The 27,691-nt window shown below is 45.9% G+C and overlaps 1 protein-coding gene across 2 annotated transcripts in view; it reads left to right on the forward strand.

Annotated features, from left to right (window-relative positions):
- Nucleotides 1-5,847: 5,847 nt before the first annotated feature.
- The window catches only part of PMP22 (peripheral myelin protein 22), a 32,877-nt gene continuing 11,033 nt past the window's right edge, over nt 5,848-27,691 (forward strand). The window contains exons 1-3 of one of the 2 annotated variants that reach the window (XM_032138165.2): nt 5,848-5,984; nt 7,647-7,758; nt 9,204-9,303. In XM_032138165.2, the coding sequence (XP_031994056.1) occupies nt 7,681-7,758; nt 9,204-9,303 (178 nt within the window). In that variant the 5' untranslated portion in view covers nt 5,848-5,984; nt 7,647-7,680. Of the gene's footprint in view, nt 5,985-7,055; nt 7,176-7,646; nt 7,759-9,203; nt 9,304-27,691 lie in introns of those variants that run through there. The other variant, XM_058431398.1, reaches the window with a different exon arrangement.

Consider the following 27,691-nt stretch of genomic DNA (forward strand, 5'->3'; position numbering starts at 1 on the left):
AGAAAATGATTATAATGATTCCCCTTAAATAAGATACTGCTATATGTTAACAGCATTTTATGAGCTATAAAGTGCAGAAGGGCTTCCTCCCTCTTCAAGAGTCTGCTGGGATTCCACTGTCATGGACAACATTTCATTCTTATGAAATTAAATTGTCACCTACAGGCAGGGTTCTGCCAGTGCTGGTGCTATACAGACATATGGAATGCAAAAGTCCCCGGAGGAGCACAAAGCCTTGTTGGCAGGATGAGACAGGATTCTTGAAAGCTGTACTAATGTGACTGGTGCTGAAAACAAATGGATTTCTTAGGATATGTTCTTGCTTTTTGATGAAAAAAGAAACATGAATGCATAACTATGTACAATGTGAGAACATCTTTCATACGAATAGGACATTAAATGATAGTGTCTGTGGAAGCGTGATGAGAAGATATGCTAGGAACGTGCTGGGCACAATTAGGGGCATGGCAGAATGTGAGATAGCCCAGGCTGTGAGTACGGGATCTGTAGCCAGAATGCCTGGTTGGAATCCAGCCTCTGTCATTTCTTTGCAGTGTGTCTTGAGAAAGTGACTGAACATCTCGCTGTGCCTCAGTTTCTCCCTCTTCTAAAAGAGGATGATGGGGTGCCTATTGCATATGGTTGTGAGGATTAAGTGATTTGACGCATATAAAATGTTCAAGATGGTGCCTGGCATATGCTAAACACGAAGTAAATATAACCTATTATCATCATTATCAAGGACTTGCGGATAATGGATGCTACTGAGCCGACGGGGCATGGTGGAGCAGAACAGCTCAGGTGCTGGAAATAGCCAGTCTCATTGACTCAACTGTGTTTCCTCAGAGAATCCCGATTCTCATTTTTCCTATCCATAAATGGAAGGGAGGATAGCAAGTAATAATCAATGTTATTTGGTGACTATTCTATGTGTTTATTTTGCAAGAGGCTCAGTGGGATATTGCCTACAGCTTTGCAGAGACATTGCTCAACACAGATGCATGGGATAGGGGTCCCTTTTGGCTGAGAACAGGGTGATTGGAAATGGGAGACAGGGGCCCAGGAAGGAGTTTTCCTCACCTGACTCTGGGAAGGGAAGAGAGTCTGGCCCAGATGAGTAAAGACAAGTGTGTTGGCATCTGGTAGACAGGGCCAGTGACACACAACAGTGACCAGCTCTGGTGCTGACAGCCAACAGGGACTTCAGGGTTTGGCTGCTGGAGATGGAGGACCTGGGCAAAAGAGACGTGAGGCCAAGAGAGCAGGTCTCAGAATGTGGAGCTCATGGAAGGAGAGAGGGAGGGCTCATCAGACTGGTCCTATCTGGCCGGAAGCCATGCTCCACACTCACCAGGCCCTACCCCTTTTCCTCTGAATCTTCAGCTCTTAGATCAGAAATAATCTTAGATGTCTTCAGGCTTGATCCTGGCCTGAGGGACAGCAGCCTCTGTCATGTAGCCTTTGGAGCTGATCATGGCAGTTCCCAGGAAAAGGCTGTCTGGAGAGGCTCCCTGTTCCCAGTCCCCGTACAGACCATGTCAGAGGAGGATTGAGGGAAGCTCCTCTCTCTCTCTCTCTCTCTCTTTTTCTCTCTGTCATGCACACACACAAATGCACACACACATTCACACAGATACACACACACACACACACACCCCGTTTTGCCTGGCAGAACAGACCTATAACTTGCATAATACTGCAGCAGCCCACACTGCACCTCATCTCCATTTGGGTTCCACAATAGAAGGGAGCTGGAAGGAAATCAATGACAATCTAACTCCACATGACAACCTGGCTGGACAACGAAACATCCAGCCGGGGGAGAGACACTGGAAATTACCCACACCTGAGCCCCATCCCAAACCACCTGAGTCAGCTTCTCTGCCCATGGCCCAGGCTAGGTCATTCGCAAATCTCTCGAGTGATTCTAAAGAACCACTGCTGTGAAAAATAAAACTGATTTCAGCAAAGAGAGAAAGGTGAAACTGTTTATTGGCACTGGCTGTGATGCTGGCTGTGGGTAGAACAGGGGAGAGGGCCATTGAGAGGCCCTTGTGACTGGAGAGTCCAACCAAACGTAAAGTGTGTGACAGGGAGGGACTTCTCCAAACTCTGCAGGTCTCTCCAGACTGGGGATCCCTGACACAAGAGGAAGTCTTATGCCCCAAGTGCCAGAATTCCAGGAAACTCATGCAATGAAACCAGTCCCCTTGTGTCGGAGTTTGCAGCTAGAAGCGGTTGAAAGGATGGAGGACTCTCTGGGAGCTGGAGTGGGTACGCTGCAAAGAACCTAAATATGCCATAACTTCCTTTACCTCCCTCGCCAAGAATTTCCATTTGCTCTTCCAGCCTATCCTGCCTGACAGGTTAGAAAGTTTTCAGTAGTTTTCAATAGGAGTTTGTTTACTTACATTGAATTATCTCATGAAGCTCAGCTTGATTAGGGCACATTAAAGACAGAGTCGGAAGAACCCATTTCCCTAAGTTTTATTCTAATGTACAACACATGTGATCATTTGCGATGGGGTCTAGGCAGACAGGGCAGGTAACGGAGAGTCTTTCCAACCAGGGGTTGGAACAAAGCAGGCTTGATTTGGTGACTCTTGAGACATTTGGCTCACTGCTGTGATGCTGTGAGAGATTAGCTGTGCAATGTTTGGGCTCCTTAAAATGAAGTTTATTTAAAAGAAAACTTACCTGCACATATGTAACACTGTGGACACAGATCCTTCGCACAGTATATTTAATCTCTGCAGAATTCACTGGGAGGGGAGGGGAGCCAGTGGGACCTCTTGGCTATTACACAGGTTGGCACTTCCAGAGAGAACAGCCTTGGCATCACAGGCTTCAGGCATACTCAAAGCTTTTATCCCTTCTGATTCCAGTTTCTCCATGACCTGCAGGGCCTCTTGGGATTACTGTATTCTGGAAAGCACACAAAGTTGGACACTGTCTCTTTAAATAATAGAGGCTGAGAACCTCTCAGGCCACCATGACATATTCCAACATTGGACCAGCCCCTGAATAAACTGGAAAGATGCCTGGTCTGGCTTCAGTTACAGGGAGCACCACCAGGGAACATCTCGGGGAGCCTGGTTGGAAGCCGCAGGCTTAGTCTGTCGGCTGCGGGTCTCTGGCTGCCCTGTGGGGAGGGTCTTGCCTTAGCATCCCTTGCATTTGACTGCAAAGAAATCTGCCTGGAAGAAGGGGTTACGCTGTTTGGCCGGGTGAGTTTTATTGGCAAACTGTGCCTCTGGGTGATGTGTGCCTATGCTTTACAAGAATTGCCTAATTCCCCACCCCCTGCAAGCTGCGAATGAAAAGGATTGCAGGAGAGATGGTGCATTTGTGTTGGAATTGACTGGAGATTCAGAGGGCTTTTTATATCCTTGGTTAAGAGGTGGATATACACTCTGGCTAGGGAGGTGGGGGGCCATCTGAGAGCATCTAGAAACCCTAATGCATCCAGATTGAAAGGAAGAAAGGAATCTAGATGCTTTTTCCCCCGTGGAAAATAGCTGTGCACACGCAGCTGGCAGGTGGCCTTGGTAAGCAGGTTAGGAAGAAGCTGCCACCTGTGGCAGAGCCTTGGCCAGCTGGGCTCTGGGTGTGGCAAGCCCGGTCAGCAGGCACTCAGTAGCATTTCCTCTCCCACCACTGAGAACCAGGCAGGAGGCCAGAGGCAGTGAGGGACAGATGGGTTGGGTTTACCTGTCCGGCAGCGTATGGTGTGGCTGTGACCTGGGTGGTTATTGATTAAACTATTGGGTTCAAAAGAAAGGAAGAAGCGAGCTGTAGCACCCAATATATGCACTTTTCTGTATGTGTATTAGACTTTATTAAAAAGTTTATTTGAAGATCACAAAGGAAGGGAAAGAAAACTCTGAGTTAGATATGCTAATATTTGTAAAGTGCTTACTTAGAACAGTCCTGAGTATGTTGTGATCACATAAGTGTTGGTTAAATAAACAAATGTCCAAATGGCATAAAACAAAGTAATAATTTCTAGAGCAAATCTAACCTATAAAATGACCTATGGAGGAAAGAAAACACTTCCATGTCTTTAGACTTTTTTTTTCTACTTGCATATGCACTTTGATTTATAAATCTTTATCTATCTATCTATCTATCTATCTATCTATCTATCTATCTATCTATCTCTCTATCTACCTACCTACCTACCTACCTATCAGAGTTACAAGCTACTTTAGTGCAGAGGTGGTCAGGTCTTCCCTGAAGGGTTGATGTGAGAGTTAAATGTGATATAATAATAGTGGTGGCAGTTTGGGCACTGGGCCCTTATTATGTTGCAGACACGATGTTAACTGCTTTGTACATATTGTCTCCTTCAATCACCACCATAAACCTTTAAAGCAGGCATTACTAGTTCCTTTTGCACCTGAGAAAACTGAAGCTCAGTGAACTTGAGAAATTGCCCAAATTCACAACAAAAGTAAGCAGGGTGATTAGGTTGGTCGGAGCCCAGATCCAGAGTGCCTAACCACTGCACCATACTGCCTCTCACAGACCATGCATATAAAGTCCAGGCATAGTGCCTGGCATATAACAGGCACTGTAAATACAATTTTTACAAGTACGCTTCATTTTAATCTGATAACACGATAGTTTTAAAAAGATCATCGTTTGAAGATTTTTTCAAATTTATTTTTACTTACAGTAAGAATATACAATTAGCTAAAAGAGCAGCTCCTTTCAAATCGTAAAATAATATAGAATTATTTGAATCATTGAGAGTGATGAGCTTCTATGACACAGTACACTAGAAGTAGGGAAGTGTGTGTGTGTGTGTGTGTGTGTGCGCGCGCGCGCGTGTGTGAACTGCTGCATTTTCAGGCAAAAACCTTTAACATCCACATTCCTGTTCCCTGTCCCGTGCCTTAAGGCTGGCCTGCGCACGGGAGTCTCAGTTGGGCGCGCCTCTGCCAAGCCGAGACTGAAGGGCTAGCCTCTCTCCCTGTGACGCTGGGCGGCCCACGTTAGGAGGCTATGAATCAGCTGATTTCCTTGGCTGCTCCAACCCCACCTCAAATGGCCACCTCGCACCCGCCCCCCAAACCCCATGGCCAGGACGCCAGCCAAGGCTGACAGCCAAGCCCGACTGCTGCAGGAACACTTTGCCTGGAGCTTATTCGGTGGTAGTCTGGTTTTGCCCAGGCTAGGAGGAGCCCAATTCCAGACCATGCTATCCAGCATTCGGCCGGACTTTTCTTCCCCTAATTCGCACCCAAGCGAAGCCCGCTAGATCAATCCCAGCCAATCCTAGGAAGCCGGCATGCTTCGTAGGTGCAGACAGTAATAGCGGGGACAGGCGCGGGGCAGGAGTGCCCGGCTAAGACGCCAGGACAGGGCAGGGCTCCAGGACCCGAGAGGAAAGGGACTTCTTCCAGCTCTCAAGCGCCCGCTGCCCTCTATTAGTGGGAGAGGAATCCAGCCTCAGCCCCGCGCGGGCGCGGTCGGCGTCGGCGCGCTCCGAAGCCCAGTCCTGGGCATCCACTGAGCTACATTTGGCTGGGTCTTCCCAGAGTGGGCTGAGGAGCCAGTTTCTCGGTCAACACTAGGTTTCCATGATCTCCACAGGGCCAGGGGAGGAGGGAGGTGGAAGGTGAGAAAGCTCAGCCGCCTCTGGTTTCGAGTAAAATTCGCCGCGGTTTTGCAGAGACCGACTTTTTCCTGAGGCGCATTTAAGGCCAAGTAACTGTCTCCTGCCCTCCCTCTCTCCTGCCCCCTCTCCTCCCTGAGTCCCGCCCTCCCGCACACGCTGACCCAGGGACACACCCTACTGCAGCGACGCAAACAGGGCGTTGTTCCCGTTAAAGGGGAACGCCAGGAGCCTCCCACTGCCCCCTTGCTTCGCGCGCGCGCAGCCCTGCAGCGCAGCTTTGGCGGCGCCAGCAGCGGAGCCAACGCACCCGAGTTTGTGCTTGAGGCCACCCTGAGGATCGGGACAGCTGTTCCTTTGGGCTGTAAGTGATTTGGTGGGGAGAGTGAAGGAGATGGGGGAGAAATGTGGGCATCTTCCAGTAAGGGTGCCAGAAAGCGCAGAGCAGGCGCGGGGCTTTGGCCAGCTCTCTGGGGCTTCTGTTTAGGGGCACAGGGTCCCCTGTGTGTCCTGTTTCCCTCCAATGGGGCTTGGAGTAATACAACGAGGAGAGCCTTCATGGTCTGTAAGACCTTACAGGGTAAGGGTGATGGAGCTGGTGTCTGGATAGAGGATAAGGGCGGCCCAGTTTTCGCCTTGCTGAAGAGGCGTTGACTCTGGGACATACTGGCAAAACAGCCCCTGTGGCGGACATCCCGAGAGTGCTGGACTCCTGTGGTTCCCCAGTTCCCAGCCTCCTGCCATCGGTTTAATTCAAACCCTCTGGGAGTCATCAGAAATCCTTGTTTATTTCTTCCAGTGCATTCCAGAGTTTCTTTGAATGTGATGCTTGTGGAGAGGAACGGAGGGGCCTGGGATTGGGTACTTTCCAAACTGGGTTATTGAAACGTTGTCTCCCTGGCCCAAGACTCTGCCTAAAATGGTCCCCAGAGTCTCAGCCACATCTTTCACAGCCATGCATGTCCTCTAACAGGTCATCCCAGCCTTCAGTTCCCCCAAAGTTTAAAATGAGGGGCGAGGACCGCATTACTTGGGATAAATGTCCTGCCGGTTCTGACCGGCTGAAATTCTCGGACTCAGCCTTTTACCCTCTGTCTCTCTCTCCCGTCCGCTGGACATCTACTCCCTACGGTCCAGGCTCCTGGGCTCCTGTCCCACCGCGCCCAAACTGGAGCTCAGGCTTGATGGGGTCCGTGTCCTGGCTTTGAGTGCCTGGGGTGCAGACTGGACCCCTAGGCGAGCACGTGGGTCTAGCACAGGAGCAGAATGCCCTCTGCCCCCAGGGGCTGCCTGGGGAAGCGCGCGGTGGACGGGAAGTGCAGGGTCCAGGCAACCCTCCCGAGCCATTCTTTCCTTTCCACACTACTCTGGCTCTGCACCGCCTCTCCGGAGCCGCCAGAGTCTGCGCGAGGCTGAGCTGGGGCCAGGACCGTTCCTCTACGCTGGCAGAATTGGGTGGAAACTTGGAGACGAACGGAATGCGGAGAGCACTGGGGTCTGGGAAACCAGCCTCCTCGCCGCTGTCTCCCCCACCGCATGCCACGGCTGTCTCCAGGTCTCAGACGGAAATCTGGGCGCCTACTCCCCTCACCCCTACCTCCAACCCATAGGGGAATTCACCATCTGAACCGGGGTCTCGGAGAACTTGACCTCTCACTTTCCAGGGAGGTCGCCGGGAGGCGCTTGGGATGGGTGGAAGCGTGCAGTGGCCTCTGCTCATAGTTTCTGGAAACCCCTGTTCGCTAGGTGGTTTTAGACGTGCGAACCGCTTGTTTTGTTTCCAAAAGCAAAAGATGTTCCGTTGCAGGCGGGCCCGGCTGGGCGCTGGGCACTGGGTGCGGGTCCTGCAGGCGGCTGCTGCCCCCTCTCGGCGGCAGGCGGCGCGAAGGCTCCTGACCCGCGCGGGACCGGCTGCGGGCGCTGGGCCAGGCCCGGCCTTCCGCTAGTGAGCGGGACCCTCCCTCTGCGCGCGCCTCCCTCGCTCGGCCCAGTGCGTTCGGCCTCACGCCCAGCGCTCTCCCCGCAGGCAGAAACTCCGCTGAGCAGAACTTGCCGCCAGAATGCTCCTCCTGTTGCTGAGTATCATCGTCCTCCACGTCGCGGTGCTGGTGCTGCTGTTCGTCTCCACGATCGTCAGCGTGAGTGCCTGGAGGGGAGGCTCCCTGCGCGGCCCGCCCTTCCCCATATGGGTTCCCAGCCCGTGCTCCTTCTGGTTCAGGACTGTGTTATTTGCAGACAGTCTCAGACGTCCCAGGGAAGTTTCTGGCAATCTGCCCCCTTCCAGTTGCTTTGAGAAAACGAGAGCAGATTCAGTGATAAGAACGAAGCGAGCGCTGGGCTGGGTTAGCTGCGCAGGTCTCTATTTAAGCCAAATAACTTCAGAGCCGATCTAGGGGTCCCCGACCTTCATTTGATAAGATTGTTTAATATTTTTTTTCTTGATGCAGCCTCGTTGAAGAAGAGGAGTATTTATGATTTTTTTTTCTCCAAACCATAGTCAGATGGGTGAATTAATTTATAAAACACCCTTTTAGGACTTGAAATTGGAAAGTTAAAATGGGCTTTTCTGGAAAAGAGTTCACAGGTCCCATGTCGGCTTTATGGCATGAACACAACACCTTGTTAGTAAAGCTTCCACTGGTAGGAACAGGCCATCAGAGAAATTTCTGTTACAAAACTGTCCAGCCCATTAGATCTTAAAGTTATTTTCCTGGCGACGAAGATGAACAGACATTCAGGCAGTTTTCCAATGGTGGCTTTCACTTCTTAATTTAAGGCACGTTGTAAGCATGATTTTCTTTTTCGTTTTCTTTCTTTTTTTTTTTTTGAGACGGAGTCTGCAGCCTGTCACCCAGGCTGCAGTGCAGTGGCATGATCTTGGCTCACTGCAACCTCTGCCTTCCGGGTTCGAGCCATTCTCCTGCCTCAGCCTGGGATTACAGGTGCCCGCCACCACGCCCGGCTAATTTTTTTTGTTGTTGTTGTTTGTTTTGTATTTTTAGTAGAGAAGAGGTTTCACTATGTTGGCCAGGCTGGTCTTGAACTCCTGACCTCATGATCCGCCCACCTCTGCCTCCCAAAGTGCTGGGATTACAGGCGTGAGCCACCGTGCCCGGCCTGTAAGCATGATTGTCTAGTCTCTGTGAGAAATAATTAGGTTGGGGATTTGTGACTTAGTTTAACATTTACAAGCATCTTCACAGTATCTCCATTGTGCCTGGTGATGATAATATCAGATTGACAGGAGCTATAAACAAGGAAATAGACTCAGAGAGGCGGGCTTGGGGAATGATCCCGAGATGCTGGGAGGAGAGAAGGCTTGAACGCAGGTGTCTTAGGTTGAGTTCATGGCTCCTTCTACTACAGTAAACATCTCTGCACATAATCGTTTCTGTGTGCATGTGGAACTTCTCCATTTACAAGATGCTTTTAAGTCATAAACATTGGCTCTTACCATGCAGGGGTGGGCGGGGTGGCTAGGTGGATGAGGGTGCTTTTCGCCATCCCTGGGCCTTTCTCCTTCCCCTTTTCCTTCACTCCTCACTCCCTCCCTGACTCAGGATATCTATCTGATTCTCTCTAGCAATGGATCGTGGGCAATGGACACGCAACTGATCTCTGGCAGAACTGCAGCACCTCTTCCTCAGGAAATGTCCACCACTGTTTCTCATCATCGCCAAACGGTGAGGCTGGTTTCGTGCTCTGCGAGCTTGTCCTCAGATGCCTGTAACACGTTTCTCAGTCCAGAGCTGGAAACGCTTATTGGAAGACACAAGCCAGAATGTTGTTGCTGGGGTGGGGTGGGATGTGACAGGGAGCCATGAGTCCAAGGAAAATGGGAGGGGTGGTGATCTCGCTGGGGAAGCTGAGATCCTGGGCATCATTGCGATTCACTCTACCTAGAGACATGCCCTTAGCACCCTCCTGATCACTAAGGATAATGCTTTTTGTGATTTAAAAAAATGTCGTCATGGGAGCTGTAAAGGTGGTATGATAGCTAAGCCGTAGGCAGACCCCCTTGGGACATTGGATCAAACATGTATCTTTGGTTTGGTGGCTGTCTCTATTCAGAAATGCCCTGCCCCTTTCTGCTGCAGTGACAGTGGGGCTAGCTCACTGCACCAGAAGTTATATGGACACAAGACTGACTGCCTTTCCAGGTCTTGGGCCTCAGTGATGCCACCTAGCATCAAAACCTTTGAATGTTTCCTTGTTGCAAGATGGGGACTTGAAGCTATTTGCAAAACCCTAAGCTAAGCCTTGGGGTCCTTAATCCAGAAGATTGTATTTCTCCTCTGTCCTCAGCATGTTTGCTTGTGAGATATGGAAGCCAGGCTTCATGAGGCTCAAATTAAGGGATAGTTGGCAGCAGAAGCACCAACTAGATACCCCAAGCACCCAGAGGGAAAGGAACACCCAGCCAGGATCCCTGCATGTTTGGATGCAGACAGGCGGAGGTAAACAGGATGAGCTGTTTTGGTGGCTGGGTAGGCCACAGCGATTGATGTTAAGAGCCCGTGGACCTGGATCCACATGATCTTTTGTTCCGAAAGATGTGTCCTCAGGCTGGAAGGACCTAGAGATACAGCAGAGCTTTCCTAACATCCTGGGTTTAAAGGGCCGTGGAAATACAGCTTTAAATGTTGCTGCAGCTACTCATAGATGCAGTATATATGTTCAAGATGCTACACCAGATGAGAGAAACCAATTTAGATCCATTTCAATAAAACAGACAGTGAAGTGGCCTTTGGTCCTGGCTTTGCATAATCCAGTTTCTTTGCTGGACTTTCCCTCTTACGGCTCTGTACCCAGTAATACCCAAGCATATCCCAAGCCGAAGCATTATAAACCAAATTCCTTGAACCACAGTACAAATAGAAACTGCTAAAATACTGTTTGGTAATTTACATGGAGAAGATAAGCAAGGAGTAGAAAACCCTGCTTTATGTTTTTACCTTCTGGGTTGGGGAGGGAGCGGAGGAAAGTTCCCAGTCCTATTGGAGTGAGAACAGTGCTTAATCTTGTCTCTGAGTGTGTGAAAAGTATTGAATTAAAGCCATCCCAGAAATTACGTGGTGGGTTTGCATGGTGAGTTGGCAACTGAGTAAATGAAATACTCATGAGTGCCTGAGAATGTGACCGTAGCACTGCTTGTCCCCCAAAGCCACAGCATCCGGTGTCTGCCCCTTTCGGGTCTGGGTGAAGTTCCCTGAGCACTCCGGATGGGAGTCTCCTTACTCGCTACTGACACCTGGTGGTTACAAGTAGTGACTCAGCCCGAAAAGGGCAGGCTTTGGTGCTCACAGGCGCCATCCCCAAGTGGCATCTGGCCACGCGGCTTGGCACGGAATCCTGGACTCTTGGGCCCGGAAGGGGGCAGTTTCGGCAGGCGTGTTAAAACCCGGCTAAGTTTCAGCAGAAACGAGGCGGCAGAGGAGTTGCTAAGTTGTGCTTAAACCATCTGCAGGAAAGAAAGCAATATTGACCTGTAGCATGTTACGGATTTACATTTGGTGTCTTCTTCCGTTGGAAATAGCTGTCAGTTGGTGCTACAAGCAGATCTCAAAGAGGCAGTAGGGTTATTTTAATCAGGAAACTTCTTATCTCTCAACTTGTTCCTTCTGTGCCAAGCTCATGTTCTTGGGTTCATTTACAATGCCTCCTTAGTGTGGGTTTCAAATCGGCCTCGTTGCTTTCCGTGAGGCCCACAGAGTGTCTGTTCTCCACATCTCCCTTCTCAGCTCTCACCATCAGGGCATTTTGAAAACATCTGGACGCTGCACCTGAACACTCTGGGTTTGCCTTCACTCCACTCAGGCTTAATCTAAATTTGAAATTTCCGTTTACAGTTCCCCAGTGGTGGTTATCTCTGCTGCTATCTTCCCCAACGTGGCAGCACTTGTTACAACTTCAGCCTTAAGTGGCGAATCCTCCGGGGCCTCTTTGATTGAGTTTAACAATTGTGGCAGCAGACAATAAGCTGAAAAAAATGTGTAATTTTTAAAACATTATACTGCCTTTACAAATGAACTATGCTCATTGCAAACCATTTACCTTGTCTGTATTTGCTCTTAGAAAGTATATTTGAAAAAAAAATACTTGTTAAGTAATCAATTCATTATTGACATAGATTTGTGAAGAATATGTTGCAAGTGTGAAAAAATAAACAGTGGTGCGATCTCGGTTCACTACAACCTCCGCCTCCTGGGTTCAAGTGATTTTCCTGCCTCAGCCTCCCGAGTAGCTGGGATTACAGGCGCCCAACACCACGCCTGGCTAATTTTTGTATTTTTAGTAGAGAGGGGTTTCACCATGTTGGGCAGGCTGGTCTCGAACTCCTGACCTCAGGTGATCCACCCACCTCGCCTCCCAAAGTGCTGGGATTACAGGTGTGAGCCACTGCACCATGTGACTTGGTATTTTTTTCTGAAAGGACTCATTTTTCTGGTGCATGACCATGACACTTCAGCTCTCTCTGGGGGTTGCCACTCATGTTGTTTTCTACACGAATGGGGCCTCCTGACATCGTGCCATGAGGCAGTCTAACATCTAGATTATATAGTTTGAAAGAGACATACCAGATCTTGCCCCCAGGCTACATCTTAATATTAGAAATAGTTTTAGATTTTTAACTAACTGACTTTGACTCCGCCTGCCTTCTCATTTTTCTAAATGTGTTTGCATACTTTCTGGCACCCCCTCCTTATCTGCCTCGTGTGGGCAGAGGTAAGAGAGGCTTAGTGTGGGGATATTCATTATGATATTGTATCCAGTGCCTCTCTGGCCCAGGGAATACGAGGATCTGGAATGCATGGGCCTTGCCTTGATGGTCCCGAGCCTGGTCGAGGAGTCAGGAGATAAGTATGGAAGGTTGAATCACTCCCTTGGCAGGCAGAGCAGGCCAGATGCCCAAAGGGAGGCAGGCAGACAGCGCCTGAGTTCAGGGACGAAGCAGAAGGGAAATCTCTGGTGGGAGGTAGAATCTGATCCATCCTCCAAAGGATGGGCAGGATTTAAGTCAATACAGGCGATGGGGAGGAGAATATTCCCTGTTAGGGCAATGATGTGACCTAAGGTAAGGGTAGAACAAGGCAGGGGATGGGGTAGACAGGTTGGCTAGTGTTCTGGTTAGGATTAGGGTTGACCGCGTATAAGAGAACATCTTCAAATGATAGGGGCTTAAATAAGATCATTTATTTGTCTCTCTTTTCAAAGAAGTCTGGAAGTAGGTAGCCTGAGAGAGACATGGAGGTTCCATGAAATTGTCAGAGATGCAGACACTTTCTAGCTCATTTCTTTGTGATCTCTTGGGTTTGGCTGTCATCTTCAGTAAACAAAAGGCTGCTAGAGCTCCAGCCATCTCATCCATGATTCAAGCAGTAGGGTGGAGAAAGGAGGTGGGGAAGAATGATTCCCCTTTTCTTTTAATGAAATGCGACATGGTCACACCTACACCTATTTATAAGAGAGGCTGAGAAATAAAGTCATTCGGCCTTGGGGGAAGCATGGCTTCTCGAATCATAGAAACTTGGCAGCAAATACCTCTCTGTAAGCCTGGTGTGGAATACTTCCCTTGAGGGTTTGACCATCCCCTCCCATACCCAATCATACTCTTTTGCAATAGCTCAGTTGGGCCCTATGCAGTTCCATAAGTCCCAGTTATTTTAGCATTCTTCAAAGAGTCCATCTCTGCTGCATCCTGGGCTCTGTCAGCCACCCCACCATTCTCATATGGACTCTTCTCAGAAACCTTAAGATCTGTTGAGGCTTCTCTCTCTCTATTTCCACCACCTCTCCAGGTACAGGTGAAGTCTTATTATTATTATTGAGACAGAGTTTCGCTCTTGTTGCCCAGGCTGGAGTTCAGTGGCGCGATGTTGACTCACTGCAACCTCTGCCTCCCGGGTTCAAGCAATTCTCCTGCGTCAGCCTCCCGAGTAGCTGGGATTACAGGCATGCACCACCACGCTTGGCTAATTTTTTGTATTTTTAGTAGAGATGGGCTTTCTCCATGTTGGTCAGGCTGGTCTCGAACTCCCGACCTCAGGTGATCCACCTGCCTCAGCCTCCCAAAGTGCTGGGATTACAAGCGTGAGCCACCACGCCTGGCCGTCTTATTATTACTTAATGAGTCCAGAGCTCTCTTCTGAATCCCAGACCTGTTTATCCAGCTATCTCCTGGCCACTTCCCTTGGGATATCTAAGAGAGGCCCCCAAGCCACTAGGCCAGAGACAGTCCTTATCTTCCTCCGCCAAATCAATCCCTTTGTCACTTTCTAGTGTTTTAGTGAATGCTGCTTCACCAGCCCGCAAGCCAAACATCTAGAGTCTGCCTTGGCGTTTCCTTCTTTCTCTTCTCAGCGTTGTCATGGGTCCCTCAGGCCACCCCATTGTTCCAATGCCTGTTGCCCACCTGTGGTCATGCTGCTTCCTCGTTTGTCAGAGGCACCAGGGCAGCCTCCTAACTAGTTTGCCTGAACCCTTTCTTGCTCCTCTGTGACTCATTTTTCATATGGAATCCAGGCTGATATTTAAAAAAACACAAACCTAATTGTATCACTCCTCATTCTGAAACCTTTCAGAGGCCGTTCATTGGTCCTAATCTTCAGATGAAAATCTTTAACAAGGCCCATTGGAATCTCCCTGAATGATCCACTCCTGCTTCTGTTAAGTCTCACCTCCCATCTCTCTTCCCCTCGTCTTGGAATTTCAGCATTTTCTCACTTCCTGAAATGTGAACTTCCCACTTCGGGAGTCTCTCCATTTCTCTTCTGATCTTTCATGCAGGACTATTTCTTGAACAACTGTCGTGTACCAGAGACTATTGTAGGTACTAAGGTTACAAGAGTGAACAAGAGCTTATGTTTTACTGGACAAACCAGTCAGTAAATATGGAGAATTTGGGGGCAATGGTAAGAGCTATATAAGACAGGGTAATGAGATAAAGAGGGATTGCAGTGGTGAAGGAACGTCTCCTTGAGGAGTAGCCAGGAGCCAGACATATGAACATCTCGGGGAAGTTCCGTACAGAAGAACCGTCAAGTGCAAGATCGCTGGGGAGGGAAGGTGCTTGGCATAGTTGAGGGACAGAGAGCAGGGCAGACTAGTGGGAACAAAGAGTGAGGGGTAAGTAGAATCACAGACCATCTCAAAGGTTCCCCCCCACCCACACTAGGAAGGAGTTGGGTGCAAATGCATACATTTCTAATCTTTGCGATTTCCTTAGACCTGCTGTCTTCCACGGGTTTCTCATTGGTCTGTTTGATTCCAAGTTGGAGTGACAGTCCAGAAGCCTCTATAAGGCAAAACATATCAGAAATTGTACAAGGTAGAAATGCATCAGTATATTTTCAGTGATAATTTTGGGTGACGGGATTCTTATCACTTTGGCTGTTTTCTTTCTTTTGCTGCCTTACCTGTTTTCCTCATTGAGATCTTTTATTTTCACAATCAGAAAATAACTATGAGCATTTTATGTTTGAGTAACAAGTAGGTTCGCTCTGCCTTGATTAAGAGAGTGGAGCCCCAGGGCATGGCAGGCAGGGTCCATGGGGTAGCTTTGAATGAGGCCGGTTCTTAAGAGCTTTAGTTTGCAAACTCATACAATCTGGAAGGCTCTGGTGAGGGGAAGGGGTGTGCCAAGCCTCCTCCCGAAGACCCTACGGGTGAGTTTAAAATCCACTGACCCAAAGGATTCAGGCAAAACATTTGCCCTGCTCTTGAATAAACCAGTGCTTTTTGTTTTGAAGTCTTCAAGATCCAAATATCAAGTCCAAGTTCTCACAAGCAATCCCCTGCTCTTTGTTTAATTTGTGTGGACCTGATGTGTAGTAGAATGGGTCAGAATACTGGAATTAAGCCACAGGCGACTTGGGAGCCCAAGAGCTGGAAGGGCACAGTCCTAGCTTGCCCTGGCCCCTGGCTGGTCTTCATCAGCTTCAGTGATGAGGCAGGACCCAGGCAGAGTTTGTCTTCAGTAAGATCTGTCTCTCAGGGCCTGTCCCTGCTCACAAAGTCCTCTCTTGTCTCGGAAGAAAAGGTAGTTGATAAACTTTTTCGTGCTGAGGTGTTAGGCACAAAAAGTGTGTCCCTTTTTGAATCATTTTGGTTTTTAAAGAGGAGGCCAGTGCTCAACACCAAAGCATGAAGGGAATTGTTGAGCTTTCCTCTAATCTGTCCCCAAACATCCTTGGCCATCTCCATTGTCTAAGGGCAGTACCTGCAGCCTCTCGTTTCCCAGTGACAACAGATGGGTCTGCTCCGCCACAGTGTGTGGGCTGGACCAGCACCAGACACTGAGAAGATGACCACTTACTACTCTTCTTTTCCATTTAAACAGCAGCAGCAACAGCAAACTCATGACTATCAATGGGTTGTGTGCGGCATTAGATCAATGCTTTGGGTTGAAAATTAGAGAAACTAAATCTTGCCAGTCTCAGAAGCTCCCAACCTGAGCCCCTGGTGGTCTCCTATCATCCCTGTCTTCAAAGTGATCCCAGACTTGTTTATCAATTTGGTGACACTGTCATTTTGGCAAGGACACCAGACAATTTCCTTGTTTGTGGCTCAGCTTTTGGCCAGATTTTAGAAAACACAGGAGACCTTCTGCATTTATGGGTTCATGTTTTACATTTTAAAATCTTTATGGCTCCCTGAGGCAACCCGTAATCTCTACCCAAGTAATGGCTCTGGATTTTACAGGCTTTTATGAGATGCTGAGACCCTGGTGGTGCAAGGGAGGTACAGAGGATGGAATCAGTTGTCAGCATGCCAGGATTTCAACCCTTACAGTTTCTCTGATGCCAATACCCAGGAATTAGTATGAAATGTTTGTTTGAACCTGTGTCTGAATCATATGACCTGGAAACTATAGTCTTTGCTTTAAAAAAACTTTTGGCCAGGCGTGGTGGCTCACGCTTGTAATCCCAGCACTTTGGGAGGCCGAGGTGGGCGGATCACGAGGTCAGGAGATCGAGACCACGGTGAAACCCTGTCTCTACTAAAAAAAAAAAAAATACAAAAAATTAGCTGGGCATGGTGGCGGGCGCCTGTAGTCCCAGCTACTCAGACAGGCTGAGGCAGGAGAATGGCGTGAACCCAGGAGGCAGAGCTTGCAGTGAGCCGAGATTGCGCCACTGCACTCCAGCCTGGGCAACAGAGCGAGACTCCGTCTCAAAAATAAATAAATAAAAATAAAAAAAATTAAAAAATAAAAATAAAAAATCTTCAATTGTATCCCCAAGATTTCACCAGCACCAAGAAAACATCCCTTGCATTTCAGGAGCAGGGTTGGCCATGGTGCAGCCTGAGGTTGTGGATGTTGATCTTTGGTGCCCGAGAGAAGGCTGTCTGGGATGAAGCCTTTTGACTGTGGTCAGGTCCCTGCCAGTATTGGGGGCCACATGTGTGTGCAGTCATCCACACGTATGTGGCCCCCAACACTGGCAGGGACCTGGAGTCATCTGGCCCATCACTCCTCCCTATCCCATCGAGCTGCAGACCCCTCTGCAATATGCTTACCACATGTTCATCCTGCCACTGATGGGGAACTCATCACCTTCAAGAGAGCCTCTTTTATTTTTGAAGAGCTAATAGATCCATCCATGTGTTCTTCAACTGTATTGAGCCTGTCCTATGTACTGGGCACTGTTCTAGAAACGGGGTGCACAGAGATGAACAAGAAAGAGCAGGTCCCTGCCATTGTGCAGCTCACAAGGAGTTGGAGGAAACAGGCAATACACAATAAATGCATCACTATGGGTAGTGGAACGTGCTCTGCAGGAAAGAAATAGGGTGATCCAATGGAAAGTCATCACTGGAGGAATGAGCTGCTCAGGGAAGGCCTCTTCCTTCCATAGTGATATGGTCTGAGATTTAAAAGACAGGGAGGGACCAGTTGTAGGAAGAACCACGGGAGGAAAATTCCAGGAGGAAAAGGGAAGAGCCAAGGCCCTGAGTTAGCTGAAGAAAGAAGGGTGGGGGATGCGGGAGAGAGGGATGGGAGCAGGATCGCTGGTGTCTCACAGGCTGTGGTACTGAGAGGGACAGTTGGGACATCATTGAAGGGTTTTAAGCAGAAGAGTGTCATGATTTGATTTGTGTTTTGTAAGGTCATTCTGGCTGTTGAGAATGAATTCTAGGGAGAGGCAAGAGTGGAAACTGGGGACCAGTGAGGAGTTTGTGGTCATAGTCCAGAATAGACATGATGATGACACTGAGATGACAATGATGACAATGACAATGATGTTAAGAATACAGACAGCTCACGTAAGTGCGAGGCATTCTTTGAAAAGCAATGCATTTAATCCTCACAAGAACTCTAGGAGGTAGCTGGTGGCTTAGCTAGGGAGGGGAAGTAGAGAAGAAAACAAGTCTCATGACAGGGTTTGCTGATGGGTTAGATGTAGGGAGTTAGGGAAGAATGATTCTAGATGACTCTAGGTTTTGGGCTTGAGCAACTGATGTGTAACTGGGTCTTGGACTGAGATGGGGAGACTGAAGGAGGAACAGAAGATTTGGGGGAAGGTGTAGAAATCAGGATTTATATTTTGACCATCAGAGAGGTCAGCAAATCACTTCAATTTAGAAGTCTTTAGCTTAGGGGAGAGGTCTGGGCTGGAAATTCAAAGTCAAGGGTCATTCCTCTATACCGAAGGGTATTCAATGTTGTGGTGCTGAATACGGTTACTTGGGGAAGAGTTGAGAGCAGAAGGCGGAAAAGGGGAACAGGATTCAGAGCTAAGTCTTGGGCATGCCAGGGGTTAACGAGGGTACAGGAAGGAGAGGAGACTGGGGATGAGCAGCCAGTGAAGTGATGAGGGAGGAATGCCAGGAGATATTGTCACTTAAGAAATTACCTCTGCCAGGTGCGGTGGCTCATGCCTGTAATCCCAGCACTTTGGGAGGCCGAGGAGGGCAGATCACGAGGTCAGGAGATCGAGACCATCCTGGCTAACACGGTGAAACCCCGTCTCTACTAAAAATACAAAAAAAAAAAAAAAAATTAGCCAGGCATGGTGGCGGGTGCCAGGCAGGAGAATGGCATGAACCTGGGAGGCGGAGCTTGCAGTGAGCCGAGATCGCACCACTGCACTCCAGCCTGGGCGACAGAGGGAGACTCTGTCTCGAAAAAAAAAGAAAGAAAAGAAAAAAGAAATTACCTTGTTAAACCCAACACTGCCCCCCTTTTGTCCAGTCACTTCTAGTTGCCTTCATTCATGCTTGATGTGCTGGACTTGGGTTTTATCAAGTTGCTTGGCTCGTCCTTAAAGAGTTTAAATCTCCATAGTGCCTCCTGAACAATGACCGCAGGGTGACCCCAGTCTCTCCTCTACATGGTGACTCTTCAAACAGTTGACGATTGCAGTTTTTCTTTCCTTCCTTCTTTCAGTGGCTTCTCTGGTGCTGGGGATTCCACTGGAATCCCAGCTGCATAAGCAGGGCCTCTTCTTGCCCTTCTGAAGTTTGGTCAGTGGTTTGGCTTGGCAGGCTGATAAGCAGAGAATAAGGGGAGCCTCTCTCTTTTTGCCACACCATTCTCCTTCCACCCTGTCTAGCTTTTGTGGATTCTAAGTCTGAAGAATGGTGGTAGAATAGTTTAATTCATTAGATTTCAAGCATATCATTGACTTCTCTGCACCCCCAGTGTGTTGTAGTGGAAAAACTAGTAGTCTGGGCATCAGGGAGTCCTTGTTTTTCTGCACCGGGTCTGCCTCTAACAAATTAGGTAACTTGGGGCAGGTACCCTGGTTTCCTAAAAGCAGAGTGGGCATTGAGGTAGGACCTGAAGGTGAGGTAGGACCTGCACATTGCATGAGTCCTAGAGCCTCTGTTCATGTTCAGGATGTAATTGTGGCATCGAGGGATCCTAAAAGGAGGTGGCCTCTGAGCTGGGCCTTGGCAATGGGGTAGAATTTCAGTAGGCAGAGGGAGCAGAGATGGGTTTTGTGCTTGCAGATGGGCATTGGTTTACTGTCACTGGTGGGGGTAGCGGCTCTTGTTCTAGCTCTTAATTTCCATAATGCGTGGTCTTTTTTCATACTTTGGGGGAAGAAGGAGGAGAACTCTATTATTTCTATAGGGAGAATTCCTCTTAAACCTAAAGATCTTAAAATTAAACCAATTATTCCCTGTTCATTCTTCACTGATGCAGTTCATGACTGCAATTGCAACTGCCTTTCCCATCATTTTCTATGGCCAAACTCAGTGTTTTTAAGTGAGCTCTTGTTTTAAAAAACAGGAAAAAAAAGTTTCCTGATAAATCCATTAGAAAGACACTGTTTTGAAAGTTAAGCAGGCTTTGATCATTCATGGTACATTGTGAATTACCAAGGAGGGAGATTGATATCCTTGATCATACAACCCACGCCCCTCCTTTTTCTTTTGTATCTGGTGGAGTAAGTCTTCCAAGAGCAATTCTTAGAGAAACAAAGCCTACTCTGTTTCCCTGTTTCTTTAGTTTTCCAACAAGCGTATAAAAAAGCCTCAGACAGCTTACTATTATCCAGTAACCTCAGGTACCTCAGTGGCTGCATGTTATTCCCTTTAGAAGTCCAAGAACTCACTAGCAGAACAAGGATATGGATGTCAAAGTGCAGAACTCGACCCCCACAAACTAGCTCTGTGCCTGCCACAAAGCCTCTTAATTAGGAATGCAGTTCATTAAACAACTGTATCAAGTTTAGCCGGAATACCTTGACATGAAGGTTCCTTCCACTTACTGAGCAGTTTGTGCCCACTAGTGGCCAGACACAGGCTTTGCTCTAGCTAAAATGCCCCCAGGATTACCTGGTGAAAGAGCCGCCCATGTGGTCTTCATTGCCTTTGTGAGCTCCATGCTGGCACGTAGTTGTCTCCATCTGTTTTGCTTTCTGCATGAATCATAGGCAAAGTTAGCCTGGCCAGCAAGCCCCGTTTCAAAGCCACCAGCTGGGGAGAAGTTGAAGCCCAGGGGGCAAGACCCACGCTGGGCTTTGGGCATGCTTGAGCTGGTGGGTGAAGCATATGGGCAAAGGCCACATTGTTTAGGATGGGGGCCTCTCAGAGACTCAGCTATTTCTGGAATGACATTCATACTGAGAAATAAGGAAAATGGCGATCTGTGTGATGGTTGTGGGTTGGGAGGTTTGGTCGTGGGAGTCCTGGTCTTGGGGTCATATGTTTTGAAAACAGTCTAGCACTATGCAAATGGGAGGTATTAATAACTCTTTGCCTCTGTGATTCACCCTCTCATGGCTTTTTCTCTCTTGGCCTCTCCAAGGTCTCTTCTGCCTCTTTTGCAACTGTCCTTCCTTTCACTTTCAACAAAACCCGTTATCTTGAGTCAGAACAGTTTTATGAATTGCCCAGAGTGGGACTTGATATGGGGCAGGGTTGGTTCCATGCTGGTAATGAAAGATGCACATGAACTGTTACATTGAAAAGTGCTTCATACTTTCTGAGCCCTTAACTTACTAGGTTGTAGGCCCTGGGCTAAGAATATAGCTGAGGGGGCTGATGTATTTCCTTCATTGCTCAGCTGCTCCTACAGCAGGAATCTGACCTTGAAATGAGCTTTGATCTTTGTGCAACTCGAGCTTCCCACTATCTGCTGGGGGAGCTGGGTCTGGGTGCTGCCGCGGCCCATGTCAGAAAGCTGTCAGCAGCTCTTGTACCGGACACTCTCAGAACAGGAGGCCTGCAAAGAGCTTTAGCTTTAGTTTTGTTGTTGTTGTTGTTTTTTTAGACAGAGTCTTGCTCTGTTTCCAGGCTGGAGTGCAGTGGCATGATCTCAGCTCACTGCAATCTCCGCCTCCCGGGTTCAAGTGATTCTCCTGCCCCAGCCTCCCAAATAGCTGGGATTACAGGCGCATGCCACCACACCCAGCTAATTTTTGTATTTTTAGTAGAGATGGGGTTTCACCATGTTGGCCAGTATGATGTCAATCTCCTGACCTTGTAATCCGCCCGCCTCGGCCTCTCAAAGTGCTGGGATTACAGGCGTGAGCCACCGCGCCCGGCCAGAGCTTTAGTTTTTAATTCCAGTGCTCAGCACCAAGGTTGGATATTGGCTTAAAACTGCCACTGGGAACTCCACAAATATTTACCAGGCCTCCACTTTGCACCAGGAACTGAGTGTGGCCTGGAGGGCAGCAGGTACCCAACATAAGCTCTACTATTTACTGCATACTTGCAATTTGGGTGGGGGGTGGGCAAGAGTATGGCCACACTGGGGCTTGTGTTAATCTATAGTTTATAGCCACTTGGGATGTTGGTGTCACACTAGGTTTGATCTAAATAAAACAGGTTTGTAATTGACAGCATTTTCCCTTGCATTATATTTCTCTGAACTCGAATAATTATTTTCTGTACAGCTGACTTGTTTTGCTGCAGCAGAGTTTGGCAGATAATAGCTTGCATGTTGAATCCAACCTGCTTTTGTAAATAAGATTTTATTGGATAAATGGCTATTGAAGGAATGGGCCACACCTACTCATTTACATCTTGTCCATGGCTATGGTTGATTTTGTGCTACAAAGGCAGAATTGAGTAGTTGCTAAGACCGTATGACCTGCAAAGCCTAAAGTATTTGCTCTCTGATTCTTTATAGATAGTTTGCTATCTGTGCAGATATTTGCATTCTGACTCTGTAGCACCCTTATGCTGGAGAGGAGATATGAATTGATACCAAAGTTGTATCAAAACACTTTTTGGAGTTCTGGCCAATGTGCTAATAACCTGGCTTGTGTGAACATTGTGGCTCCCATTTTCTTTTTTTCTTCTTTTTTTTTTTTTGAGACGGAGTCTCGCTCTGTCGCCCAGGCTGGAGTGCAGTGGCGCCATCTCGGCTCACTGCAAGCTCCGCCTTCCGGGTTCACGCCATTCTCCTGCCTCAGCCTTCCGAGTAGCTGTGACTACAGGCGCCCGCCACCGCACCCGGCTAATTTTTTTTTGTATTTTTAGTAGAGACAGGGTTTCACTGTTAGCCAGGATGGTCTCGATCTCCTGACCTCGTGATCCGCCCTCCTCGGCCTCCCAAAGTGCTGGGAGTACAGGCGTGGGCCACCGCACCCGGCCTGTGGCTCCCATTTTCATACTGCTTGGTGTGACACAGATGGAAATGCTTCAGAACCTGGCCCCTCAATAACAGCCTGTAAATGCTTGTTTACCCTGTTTCTCACATCAGCCTTTTAGGTGGGGGTTATTTGCACTATCCTTTAACAGAGCTTCAATAGCAACTCTTTTGTTTGATCATTATGACAACCCAATAAAATATATTAGTGCCTCAAGTATGTGAAGCAGAATTCAAGGCCAAAAAAATGTATGTGGCAAGTTAGGTGGGTGGTCAGAAGAACTTGGCAACAGAGCCCAGCCCTTCCTGGGCTGTCCTAACCGGAGCACATAAATGCTGGAGAGAGTCAGGCTTTCCACGTGCTCCCACGGGACCCTATCCTTGGACAGGATCAAAGCCCTGTCATTTCTGGAGTGTGTGATATCTGCTGTCTCTTACTGCGCTGGTTATCTGTCTATTCCAGTTTTGATGAATGGCTCTGACTGGGGAGCAGCATCATCTGAGCTTAGAAATGTCCTCAGGACCCTGTGGGCTTCCCTTTAAACAACAACGAGAGCTCTTGAATCTTGCACCAGCCTTTTGGAGCTGGAATGGAGGTTGCTTTCTCCTGGGCTGGGCTCTGTTTTTTCCTCTCGCTGTCACTGTGTAGCTTTTGATCAATGGCATTCGAGGAAAGGAAAATCCCTTATTCTTTTCCTGGGCATGTGGAAGCCCAGTCCTGCCTAGAATTCCAGTAGCCCTTTGAGTTTTGGAATCCTAACTCTTAATAAGTCAATAGACTGCTGCATCTGTTTTTACCTTCGTAATCTTTTAAATTGGTTTTAATTATTTAAGTAGTACAAGTATTATAATACATGAAAATATTCTCAACTGAAAGGCCTTCTTGACCAAACTCTTCTTCGTTGCAACAGTAGTTCCTGGGGGAAGTCATTGACATCAATTTGACACAACTTTGGCTCTTTCTCTACGAATACTTGCATGCCTGTGGATGTCTATATGCAATTACAGAGTTTTTTGGTGTTTGTTTTCATAATGATGACATGTTGTGTGTGCACCTTACTCTTTTCATTGTCTTGGAGATCTTTCAAAGACACTTCATTTTCTAACTCATGATTTTTCTAACTGCCGCTAAATATTTCATTGTGAGGATATACCATAATTTATTTTCCCTCATAGAAATGCTACAGTGAATGTCCTTATTTATTTTCCTCTGAGTATATGTTCACTGTTTTTCCAGGATATAGTAGATAAGCACTCGGACATATATATAGTGTCATTACGCTAGAGGTGTTACAATTTTTAAATTACTTTTAATGGCAAAAATTACAATTACTTTTGTATCAGCCTAATACATTCTGCCACAAAATGGCTGGTCACAAAAGGATTATAATAATAATATTATTATTATTCCTATGAATGGTGTCTGCAGGTAGTTATTGCTTATTTGTTCTGCTGATATTATCCAGTTTTTTTGAATTTTGCCTATTTGCTGGATGAAAATTGGTATCACCCTCCTCATGGGTTTCACTTGCATTTCCTTGGTTGCTAGTGAGGTTGAGCACCTTTTATGATGTTTATTGGCTGTTCATATTTCTCCTTTGCTAATCACATGGCTTTTAAATTTTATACTTAGCTGTTTTCTCTTTGTTCTGTCTGTAATTTAATTTTGTTAATGATGTGAGCTAGAGATTTAATTTTATGTTTTACCAAATGAATAGCCAATGCTATGTGTTGTCTGTTGTGTTTTTCCCCACTGGTTTATATGATGTTGTGTATTATCTACTAAATTTACATGTATGCTTCCAAAGTCTTAATTCTGTCCTATTCTTTTATTTTTCTTTCGTGATTAATACCATATTTTTGAATTGCTAAAACTTTATAATATAAATATAAGCTTTGTATGTCTATAACTAAAATACAGTGTATTAATTATAATTATATACTATATAATTATAATATAAGCATTTGAACATATATAGTTCTATAATTATATACTATATAATTATATATCATAGTTCTATATGTTCTATAATTATATATTATAAAGTATATAATTATTAATTATATATTTAATTTATACCATATACTATAATAAGCAAAATATAGATATATGTTTTAAATCTGGTAGGTGATATCTTGACTCATTGGTTTTATTTGTTTTTCTGATTTTCTTTTTGTTCATTTGTTCGTTTTGGTTTTTAGTTGCTGTTGTGTTTACTTCAAATATTTTCTTATCTGTCATTGCTCATTGTTTTTTAGATGAATTTTTAATTGATTTTTTTTCCAATTCCAGTTGCAATATGGATGAGGATAGCACTGGATTTGTAGATTATTTTGGATGAAATTGGCATCTTTATAACTTTGAGTGTTTCTATCCAGGAACTTAGTATGTTTCTGTTTCTTTAGTACTTCTTTTATGTACTTGAATAAAATTTGTCTAACTTGTTGATGTCCCCACAAAGAACCAGACATTTTTATTAAATTTTATTAAATTTTTATTAAATTAACCAGACATTTTATTAAACCAGACATTTATTTTAATACTTGTTTCTGTCTCATTAGTCTGTGCTTTTATCCATATTGAGTCAATTAATTTTGGACTTACTTCGTAGTTTTTTTTTTTTTTTTCTAGCTTCTTGAGTTGAAAGTTTAGTTCACTCTTTTTAAGGATTTTTCTAGCAAATGCTTAGAAGTGTATATATTGTCCTTTAAGAACTGCTTTGGCTACAACCCACAGGTGTGCTATGTGGCTCTCAATATAATTCCTTGCTGAAGAAATTTTTACTTTTCATCTTTTTTTTTTAATCCAAGGAATTATCTGGAACACTGTTTTTAAATTTCCAAATTTATTCTGGGTAGTTTGTTTTTAATGTCTAATTTCGGTTTGCCTTTAGTTATATGTTGAGCCTACATCATTTCTACTTCAATATTTATTGAGATATTCTTTGTTGCCTTATAGTCAGTTTGAAAAGCTGTCCCATGTGTGTTTGAAAATTACAAAAAAGCTGTCCCATGTGTGTTTGAAAATAACTTATGGTTTTGCTGTATAGAAAATTTGTGTCTTTTCCTATATAGACACAAGTTTTTATATTAGGACAAATTTGTTAATCCTCTTATGTAATCTATATTCTTTCTTATTTTTGGTCTACCTGACATCTATTTTGAGGTAGGAAGCTAAAGTCTTCCACTGTCATTGTGGTTTTAACAATTTCTTCTCATATTTTGATGATTTTTTGATTTTTACTTTTCCAGACCATGTTATTATATGCGTAAACACTTATTTTCTTCAGTCGTAGATCATGTAAACCAGAAGTAAAGATCAAATAAACCAAATCTTTCCTCTATGAAACAACCAAACAACTCTCTGGCTACTTTCATCCTTTCAACATAAATTCTATTTTTTATTATTAATTTATCTTCTTTCTTTTTTGTTAATATTTGCCTGAAGCTTCTTTTCAAAATCTTTTTTGGTTTTGACTGTTGCTTGTCTTAGGTGGTGTATCTATTATATTACAATATAGCTACAATGTCTTTTTTTTTTTTTTTTTTTTTTGAGACAGAGTCTTTCTCTGTGCCCAGGCTGGAGTGCAGTGGTGTGATCTTGGCTCACTACAACCTCCACCTCCTAAGTTCAAGCGATTCTCTGCCTCAGCCTCCCGAGTAGCTGGGACTACAGGTGCCCACCACCACACCCGGCCAGTTTTGTATTTTTTGTAAAGATGGGGTTTTGGCATGTTGGCCAGCCAGACAGGCTGGTCTTGAACTCCTGGCCTCAAGTGATCCACCCGCCTCAGCCTCCCAAAATGTCTTAATCAAAGATAAAATTCCATATCTTATGAGTGCCTTGAACCCAGTCACGTGTAATGTGGTTGATGATATACTTAGACTTACTGTCTTAATGCATGTGTTTTATTTATTGTGCTTATGGTTGAAAACCATCTTCTTCATCTCTGGATCATCAGAGTCAACCAGAGGGCTTGGCTCAAAACAGTAGGTATTCACCCCAAATGCTCATTGAATAAAAATGTCCTTGATCCTCTAATTCCGATTTGATTTGAGAAACAACTTATGGCAAACAGCTCAGTTGTAATAGGGTTGGGACTAAAATTCAAGTTATTGTTGAAAGATATTTCAAGAAGTATTTAGGTTATATTATTAAATGTTAGACACTTTCTGTTTATATAGATTTAACATATAAAGATTTTAAGTTTTCCGTATATGTGAGGTCTCGTAGTAGTTTCTGCTGAAAATGACAGGGGCGCGGGGATAAGGGTGAAGACAGTATCTCAGGATTGGAGAAGGAAATCTAAGATATTGTCTCCACCAGCCATACTCCTCATGAGCGTACACATGGAAGGACATTTCCCAGCCAAAGTGAATCCCTTTATTTGTTTTAGTTTCAGATTTGGGTCTCAGATTTCTTTGTAATTCCAGCTGCATCTACCAAAGTGCTAGATAATTTTTTTATTTTAAGCAAATATTATTACGGGAACATTATCTTTATTGCAAAGTGCTCCTCCAGAAGAACCGCTATGCTGGATAAAGACAAACATTTAATTAAGGTTATGTAAGAGTGAAATCAGGATGGCTCACAACCCATTAGCCGTCATTTTCTTACTTTAATTGACAAAGAAGTTGAAAAAATAAAAGAAGCATATGTTGTGCTTGAATGTGAAGAGTACTAGACTAGAATCAAAGGCCTCTTAGATTTGGCTGTGTCATTTGGGCTCATGAAAACACCTCTGGAAATCTCTTTCAATGCAAAGGAGCTGGACTAGTTGATCTCTCAGGTTTCTTCCAACTCTAAAATATCTCCAGTCTGTGCCTTGGAAACATCTTAGGTGAAACTCTAGTAACAGTTAACCTAATTGGCACCCTTAAAATTCTGCCATGAGCTGCTTACAACTCAAAACAGGTTTATCTTACTCAGTTATTAATTATAAACCATCCAGATTTCAGAGCTGTGAGTACTGGGTGAAGCATTGAAGGTATGCTTTTGAAGCCATTACATATGGCAGTTA

Source organism: Hylobates moloch, unplaced genomic scaffold, assembly GCF_009828535.3.
Source record: "Hylobates moloch isolate HMO894 unplaced genomic scaffold, HMol_V3 SCAFFOLD_19, whole genome shotgun sequence".
In the NCBI taxonomy this organism is placed as follows: Eukaryota; Metazoa; Chordata; class Mammalia; order Primates; family Hylobatidae; genus Hylobates; species Hylobates moloch.